The sequence below is a fragment of the Gadus chalcogrammus genome, chromosome 16 (genome assembly GCF_026213295.1).
Source record: "Gadus chalcogrammus isolate NIFS_2021 chromosome 16, NIFS_Gcha_1.0, whole genome shotgun sequence".
NCBI lineage: Eukaryota > Metazoa > Chordata > Actinopteri > Gadiformes > Gadidae > Gadus > Gadus chalcogrammus.
The window spans coordinates 30,836,589-30,845,320 of record NC_079427.1 but is presented as its reverse complement, the minus strand read 5'-3'; the positions used below and the strand labels follow the sequence as shown (position 1 = coordinate 30,845,320).

Sequence of the window (8,732 nt, the reverse complement as noted above, 5' to 3'; positions counted from 1 at the left end):
GCTGTGTAGACTATGAGAGGAAGCGCGACGCTCGCGTCACTCACGTCGTTTACGCGCGTCGCTCGCGTCGACTATGTAAGGGCCCTTACTGTGGACGACCTTTTGACCTCTGGGGACCACACCATTCAGACGCTTAGTGGGCACAGCGGGCCCTGCCCATGGACCTATTAAAGGCCATGCCTCATGATCAGTGTTGCCAGATTGGGCCAGATCTGGCAACCCTGTTCATGTTCCTGATGCTCAGGGGAACAGTCGAGGGCTGGTCCATTGTGGAGGAAAAAAAAAAGAGGCGGGGGCGGGGGTCTGCATGCAAAACACAATAAAACACAAAGAGCAGTAGAAATGTTTTTGAGTTCCGTTTTTATTTGCAATGTTCTTTATTATCTTTTCCAGTTTTGGACATGAAAAGAGGCATTCGTTTTATTTTAATTAAATATCTTTTTTTTTTATTAAAGTAAAGCAAAAAAGGGGGGAAGTATTTACATGTTTTCAATGATGGACCGATAATCAATGTGATGGCTGGGCTGTGGGGGGGGGGGGGGGGGGGGGGGGGGGGGTACACTTCTGCCAGCGGGGGAGAGAAAATATAAATAGAGAGGGGGTAGTGGGTCTTCTTTCAGGGGGGGGGGGTGAACATTACATGGAGGTACATTTGCATTTCATCTTGGAAAAGAAAACAAAAATATCTATAATATATATATTTATATATATTTACAGAACTCTCCTGAAATGCATTTCCACTCATGGAAGCAGAAAAGGCTTTAGGATTCGAACTGTTCCAACTCTTTTATTCCTATCTTCTATTTTTTTCAATTATTAAGCATTTTGTAATTTCGCTTCGAGTTTGGATAACGATGATATCTGAATGATTAAAACCTCCGTCCCCAGGAGACCAGCGGAACCACGACCACGTGGCGGGCAGGGGGTGGGCGTGGCGACGTGGTCATAAGGACAGCTTTGTCAGCTCCCCAGCAGCAGAAAGGTCCACCGATGTTCCAGCGCCGCCCACCCCTCCAGCCCCCGTCTGTCACTCTCCTGTTCACCGCAGCAGACACCATCCCTAACAAACTAAACTAAACCACCCTTAAGTCGCCCGCATTCCTTTGTTTGGTTTTTCTGATTTTATTATTAAAAAGAGAAATAAAAGAGAGCGCACTCCAAATTCATCAGTCACCCCAAAAAAAAGTCAAACAACAAACATACGCTCGACCCCTAGGAGACACGCCATTGGACATCCCCTTGAAGACGTGTCCTGGGGCGTCCCCCAAGAGAGGTGTCCGGGGGTGTCCCCTAAGAGACGTCTCCTGGGGCGTCCAGGGACACATGGTGGGGTGTCCACTAGAAGACATGTCCCAGGACATCCCCTAGAAGACATGCCTGTGGACGTCCCAGGACCCCCCGGGCACGGGTGTCCAGTAAGTCCTCCACAAAGAGAGCGTTGTGAGCAGCCAGTTAGCGCGTCCCTCATCAGCACAATGAGCTGAGTAGTGTCACCGTGTTTAAAAGTGGACCTAAAACATAAGAGAATACTGAGAACGTCCCTCCTCTGCTTCTGTCTCTGTTAATGTCGTGTTTCGTTAGTTAAAGCGGACGTTGAGCAGCGCAAGATATTTTTTATCCTAATAAAATAAAACAAAAAGAAGAAAGTCGCACAGAAACAAAAACAAAAAGATCGAAGTCCGATCCGTAATACAATCTCTCCCAGGTGAAGAATCTTTTACTAGGTTTTTTGTCTGTTTATGCAGATGGATTTGATGGATTCAGCATCCTCCGATTGGTAGAGAGCATCGCACATCTCTTCTGGTTTTAGATATACATGTGTAGGCGCCGCCCCCCCCCCCAGTCCTCCAGGAGGTGCATGGTGGATCCTAGCTGTTGTCCGACTCGATGTCGGCCTCCCGGAGCCAGGTGAAGAAGTTGGTGACAGACTTGAGGGCAACGCCCTTGCCCTGCTGCTCGGCCGGGTCCTTGCTGGAGCCCCACTTATCGAAGGTCTCCTCCTTGATCACGTCCTCGTCGTACAGCGCGTCGAAGAACATCCGCAGCAGGTCTTGGGGAGAGGAAGACTCTGTTATGAAGTAGAAACTTATACATAGCCAATGACTTGAGAACATATGGTCTCAATAATCAAACTTTACATTAATAATCCAGCAAAACAGCGGTAACCAAATACGTTTTTGGCTTCCAGTCCAGGCTCTGAACCATGAACAACCATTCTGCAATAACAAAGTATGACTGCTAGGTCAGAAGTTCTGCCATAACCCAGTAGGACTGCTGGGTCAGAAGTTCTGCTATAACACAGTAGGATTGCTAGGTCAGAGGTTCTGCTTTAACACAGTAGGACTGCTGGGTCAGAGGTTCTGCTCTAACACAGTAGGACTGCTGGGTCAGAGGTTCTGCTCTAACACAGTAGGACTGCTGGGTCAGAGGTTCTGCTATAACACGGTAGGACTTCTGGATCAGAGGTTCTGCTATAACACGGTAGGACTGCTGGGTCAGAGGTTCTGCTATAACACGGTAGGACTGCTGGATCAGAGGTTCTGCTACAACACGGTAGGACTGCTGGGTCAGAGGTTCTGCTATAACCCAGTAGGACTGCTGGATCCCACATTATATACCATGTAACATTACTAGTAACAGAACTGTTACTGCTACACTGGACTTCCCCCAGATCCCTGATCATAACACATCATTGGCTAGCAGCCGCCCTGAGACCGCCCTGGAATCCCTCCTTTCGGGGATGATCAGGAGTGCATTGGGTGCCATCATTGACATACATATACTGCTTAAATCTACACAGAGAAAACCTAAGTGGTAAGCCACTCACTGGCCGGCTGCTCCAGCTCCACCATGAGGGCCTGCAGGGCGTAGAGTGCCTGCAGCTCCTTGTGCTCCGTGTTTAGGTACTTCTGCAGCACCTCCGCCAGACGACCCATCTGCTTGGCCTCCACCTTGTTGGGGCTCTCGTCTGGGGAAGCACAACAGAGAGTGTAGTCAGACAACCAGGGTGGAGGTACCTGGTCTATCCCGGCGTGGTGGTCAATGTTGAGATGGTGCTGAGTAAGGGTGGGAGGTTAATGATGCTTACAGATGGCCGACCGGCACACGCAGGTCATCAGAGCTCGGACAAACTCGTTGGACGACGTCTGCTCCTCGTCCAGGTTGGCCTACACACACACACACACACACACACACACACACACACACACACACACACACACACACACACACACACACACACACACACACACACACACACACACACACACACACACACACACACACACACACACACACACACACACACACACACACACACACACACACACCAGAGATTAGAATTGGGGTTAAAGAGCTTGTGACGGGCTTGGGGCGAGTGCCGGGTGGACCTCTCACCTCCACCCAGTCCAGGATGCTCTGGTTATCGGCCTTGTCCTTCAGCAGCTGCTCCAGACCCTGGCTCAGCTGGGCGGGGCTCAGCGCGCCTGGGCCCGCCGCCTCCGCCTCCTGGACCAGCGTGAACTCCACGTTCTGCATCACAGGGGGGACATTACTCCTGGCCACGGCCAACACCACAACACAGGGCCACTATAGGGACGGGAGCACCTCGCTGGGCTGAGCGCAGTCACTCTTGCTCACCTTTTCCGTCACAAACTTGTTAATGTCTTGGTCGGCGGGAAGGAAGTCCTTCCAGCTAAGTCCCGCCTCCTGCCACATGGCGCCCACCTTCTTATGGCTCTGACGAGTCACAAAGACACAAAGACAATGTCAGGGGGCCGTCCTCAGCTCCAGAAGGCCACGGTGCTGGTCCCGAGGGAGCAGGGGTCGTGTGAACGATCATTTTAGATCCAAACATGTAACTGGGCTTACCAAGGCTTGTATAAACCTTAAACCAATGAAATGAGGCATATTTGTTTTTAACTATTATTTTTTTCCTTTGATAGAAACTCGCTCTAAAAAGCATTTTTCGCACATAGAAAAAGGAAGCTCACCATTGCTTTGCAGAGGACAAGGAGGATGTGGACGAGCAGGACCCCGGCCTGGCCCAGGGGTATCAGGGGCTTTGTGATCTCCCTGAACACAAAAACAGCCGTCACAACACAGACACGCATCCTACAGGCTCTCTGTTCCTCTACCAGCGGGGGCGACTGACCTGAAGAGCGGAGCCATGGGGATGCCCCCCTCATGCAGCATGGGGGCAAGCAGCTGGGCCAGGTACTGCCAGATGTGAGGGATGTCTATGGACATGTCCTCGGCCGCCTCCAGGATCTCCTGGAGCCTTGGGGGGGATCAAACGAGGAGGAATAGTGAGTCCAGCCCAACAGGTCAGATCACACTTGGGTGGTTCCTAGCGTAGAAGAGCACTAACACGCATGCTGTGGGCATCTGAGTCTGCAATGTCTACCGGTCCCCAGTGGGACCCTCATGATGGGGTTCCCATCTGAGGTGACGGTGTAGCTGGGGCCCTTAACCTCTGAGCTGAGTGTAGCTGGGGCCCTTACCCTCTGAGCTGAGTGTAGCTGGGGCCCTTACCCTTTGTAGAGCTGCTGGGTGGAGTTCTGGGCCCTTACCCTTTGTAGTACTGCTGTGGTGGCAGGGTGGAGTTCTGCACCAGGCGCTGCAGCAGCAGGCCCATGCGCTCCCGGGCCACGGTGCTGCGCTCCAGCGTCGACTCCAGCCCGTTCCGCACGAACACGAAGAGCAGATCCGTGCTGGCCATCTCCTGAACACACTGGAGCGCCTCCTGGGGTCCACAGGGGAAACAGCAGTCAGGGGCCACAGGGGGGCAGTGGTGGGGCTGGCCTGTTTCCATATCCCTCTGTGTGCTGTGTGTATCTCTGTGTCTCCCTATGTCTGTGTGTGTGTGTGTACGTGTCTCTGTGTGTGTGTGTTTGTGCTTCTCTGTGTCTCCGTATGTCTGTGTGTGTCTCCATGTCTCTGTGTGTATCCGTGTCTGTGTCTCTGTGTGGGTGTATGTCTGTGTGTGTCTCTCCATGTCTCCGTATGTGTGTTTATCTGTGTCTGTGTCGCTCTCTCCATGTCTCTCCGTAAGTGTTTGTGTCTGTGTGTGCGTGCGTTTGTGTCTCCATGTGTCTCTGTGTGTGTGCATCTCCATGTGTGTGCGTGCGTGTGTCTCTGTGTGTTTGTGTGTCTCCATGTCCCTCTGTGTGTGTGTGTGTGTGTGTGTGTGTGTGTGTGTGTGTGTATGTCCCTCTCCATGCCTCTCTGTATGTGTGTGTCTCCGTGTCCCTCTTTGTGTGTGTGTGTGTGTCTCCGTGTGTGTGTGTGCCTCCGTGTGTGTGTGTGCCTCCGTGTGTGTGTGTGTGTGTGTGTGTGTGTGTGCCTATATCTCTGTGTCTGTCTTCATATGTCTCTGTGTGTGTGTCTCCTTATGTCTCTATGTGTTTGTATGTCTCTGTGTGTGTGTGTCTCCATATGTGTGTATGTCTATGTGTGTCTCCATGTCTGTGTGTGCGTGTGCCTCCAAGTGCATACCTTCAGGTCGTTGATTTGGACGTACTCCTCGATGATGGCGGTGGACTTCTTCTCCACTTCCTCCTCGGTCAAGGCCGGCTTGGTGACCGTCGGTACGGGAAGGGGGGTGGGGGTCGACGGCCGTGAGGGCCGCTTCACTGCTACACATACACACACACACACACAGTTTTTTACATTAAAGATTATGTCCCAACAACTTTTTCCTTTTGGGCAACGCCTGTGAATGCGTCTCCTCTCTTATCGCTGGATTGGCCACTCCATCTCCCAGTGGCATTAGTGTCTGACAAACATTATTGTAGGATCCCTACTGCGGAATACACCGTGAGCCTATCTCTAGCTTGATCCGGGGTCCTTGTTATTGAGCATAACCCAGTCACGTCGAGGTCGCAAAGCCCCAGAGGAGACGAGAGGGGTTGAAGGTAGAAATGACAGGAAATAGGCTGCTGGGTCAAAGATCGTCTAACTCAGCGGTCCCCAACCCCCGGGCCGCGGACCGGTACTGGTCCGTGCATCATTTGGTACCGGTCCGCAGAGAAAGAATAAATAACTGACATTATTTCCGCTTTATTTATTAAACGATGAACGATCATTATTTTGAAAATTGACCCGATTCCTAGGGCTGTACGGTATGGACTAAAATGCATATCACGGTATGATTTGAGGAATAGACGGTAACGGTATTAGGACTGGCTTTCAAAATGCCTGCGGAAGCAATGTCTGATTGCAGAGACGGCCTGTGAAAAGTAACGTGGTGCCGAATTGAAAAAGGAACTATGTTTCGTTACCATATTTTCAGTAGTTGCTCGTAACTTTACTTTTTACTTGAAAAATTAGTTAGGGAACTGTATTAACGCATTACTTAATTTGTTACGCGTTACACACAACATTGTCTACCGGTCACACCGGTCCTGAGGTAACGTCAAAATCCATACCGTAGCGCAAATTCACACCGGTATACCTTCAGCACCGTTTATACCGTACACCCCTACCGATTCCCTCTGTTACATCCGTCTATGACGCACTCTTGTCGCTTGTCTCGGTTACGCGATACGTTGCCGCTCAAATTAAACCCACAAGCTAGCAAAATTAGTAAAAGACAAATGTCTTTTGAAAGTTTCTTTGCGAAGGGGAAACGGCCCAGTGAGGAGACGGAAGAAGCGCTTACGACTTCCAAGAAAAAGAAAGCTGCATTTAACAGACAATACCAGTCCTACTTCAAATATGGATTTATCGTGACAGGTGATTCCCGCGCACCAAGCATGCTCTGCATAATATGCGGCGACCGGCTCGCTAATGAGGCTATGGAGCCTCCAAAACTGCTTCGCCACTTGGAGACAAGCACCCTGCATTAAAAGAGTAGAATGAGTGAGTATTTTGAATGAGTATTTGGAAAGAAAAAAGCATGAACAAAAAGGATAGAAGCAATTACTGAGGGCCACCACATCAACAAATGCGAGTGCACCGAGAGCATCATACTTGGTGGCTAATCGTATTGCTAAGGCTAATAAGCCATTCACCATTGGTGAAGAATTTATCCTGCCCGCCTCTAAAGACATTTGCCGTGAACTTCTAAGAGAGGCCGCGGTTAAAAAGATAGCACAGGTGCCTCTTTCGGCTAGCACCGTCACTCGGCGCATTGAGGAAATAGCAGAGGACATTGAGACACAATTGTTGGAGAGGATTAATGCATCACCGTGGTATGCACTCCAGGTTGACGAGTGTACAGATATTGACAACAAGGCAATACTACTTGTTTATGTGCGATATCTTCTTCTTCGATATCAGGAGGATGTGCATGAGGATGCACTATCGTTGCCAACCAAAACCACAGCCGCAGATGTCGGCGTATGCACAGACGGAGCTGCTGCCATGACCGGACGGCTTTCTGGTTTAACTACTCGGATTAAGGAGGTTGCAAATGAATGTGAGTCTACGCATTGTGTCATTCACAGGGAAAGGCTGGCTTGACGAAAAATACCACTGGAACTTAACAGCGTATTGAATGATGTAAAGTTATTAACCACATCAAAGCACACGCCCTTAACTCGCGCCTGTTCGAGCAGGTTTGTGAGGAGATGGACGCGGAGCACAGACACCTTCTCTTACACACAGAAATAAGATGGTTATCCTGAGGGAGATCGCTGGCCAGAGTGTTTGAATTATGAGAGCCGCTGCAGAGATTTCTCTCAGAAAAAGAGTCACCGCTGGCAGCACATTTCAGTGACAAGGAATGGGTTGCAAAACTTGCTTACTTGTGCGACATATTCAACCTGCTCAATGAACTCAATCGGTCACTTCAGGGGAAAATGACAACGTTCTTCAAGTTGGCAGATAAAGTAGCTGCATTTAAAGCCAAACTGGATTTGTGGGGACGGCGCGTGAACAGAGGTATATTTGACATGTTTCAAACATTCGTAGGGATTTTGGAAGAGACTGAGCCCGAGCCTTCATTCACCCAGCTGGTGCACGATCACCTGTCTTTGCTTTAAACGAGTTTGAGCGCTACTTCCCAACCACAAAAGACCCACGAACTGCCAAAGAATAAATCTGCGACCCATTTGCCAACAAACCAGGGGAATCCAGCATGTCTATGCAAGAAGAAGATCAACTGCTGGAGATCGCAAATGACGGCGGCCTTAAAAGTATGTTCGAAACAACAACTCTGCCGGTGTTCTGGATTAAAGTCACAGCAGAATACCCTGAGATCGCCACAACAACACTGAAAACCCTGTTGCCATTTCCGATATCCTATTTGTGTGAAGCGGGATTTTCGTGCGGGCTGACTGGCGTGAGGGCTGTCTGGCGTGCTAACTGGTGGGCTAACTAGGGTGCGGTCTAACTGGTGGGCTAACTAGGGTGCGGTCTAACTGGTGGGCTGACTGGTGTGCAGGCTGACTGGCATGTTACCAACCGTTGTCCTTGCTGCTGGGGCGCTCGCGGCTCCCGCGGTCGTCGGTCATGCTGGCCACGCGACGGACGGGGTCGGCCGAGCTGCGGTGCTCGCGCTCCCGGCTGCGCTCCTCCTTCTCACGGCTGAAGCTGCGCTTGCCGGCCGGGAGGCGGTGGTCCCGGCGGTCGAAGCCACGGTCCCCGGGGCCGCGGTCCGAGCGCTCATAGCGGTCGCCGCGCTCCCGACTGGAGCTGTTCCTGGAGGGGGCGTCACAGAGGGTGGCGTCAGCATTCAGTCCAATGGCGCACGTCCAAAAGTCCTATCTTGGCAAAGATTTACACGTAAA

The 8,732-nt window shown here is 50.9% G+C and overlaps 1 protein-coding gene across 1 annotated transcript in view; it reads right to left on the bottom strand.

Moving 5' to 3' along the window:
• Nucleotides 1-557: 557 nt before the first annotated feature.
• LOC130405295 (eukaryotic translation initiation factor 4 gamma 1-like) overlaps nucleotides 558-8,732 on the bottom strand; it is a 60,640-nt gene continuing 52,465 nt past the window's right edge. Inside the window, exons 22-31 of the mRNA XM_056610340.1 lie at nucleotides 8,408-8,643; nucleotides 5,497-5,636; nucleotides 4,572-4,744; nucleotides 4,154-4,279; nucleotides 3,993-4,074; nucleotides 3,640-3,738; nucleotides 3,397-3,531; nucleotides 3,089-3,167; nucleotides 2,828-2,968; nucleotides 558-2,050 (exon numbers count right to left, since the gene is read on the bottom strand). Coding sequence (XP_056466315.1) covers nucleotides 1,869-2,050; nucleotides 2,828-2,968; nucleotides 3,089-3,167; nucleotides 3,397-3,531; nucleotides 3,640-3,738; nucleotides 3,993-4,074; nucleotides 4,154-4,279; nucleotides 4,572-4,744; nucleotides 5,497-5,636; nucleotides 8,408-8,643 — 1,393 coding nt within the window. The 3' untranslated portion in view covers nucleotides 558-1,868. The remainder of the gene's footprint in view (nucleotides 2,051-2,827; nucleotides 2,969-3,088; nucleotides 3,168-3,396; nucleotides 3,532-3,639; nucleotides 3,739-3,992; nucleotides 4,075-4,153; nucleotides 4,280-4,571; nucleotides 4,745-5,496; nucleotides 5,637-8,407; nucleotides 8,644-8,732) is intronic.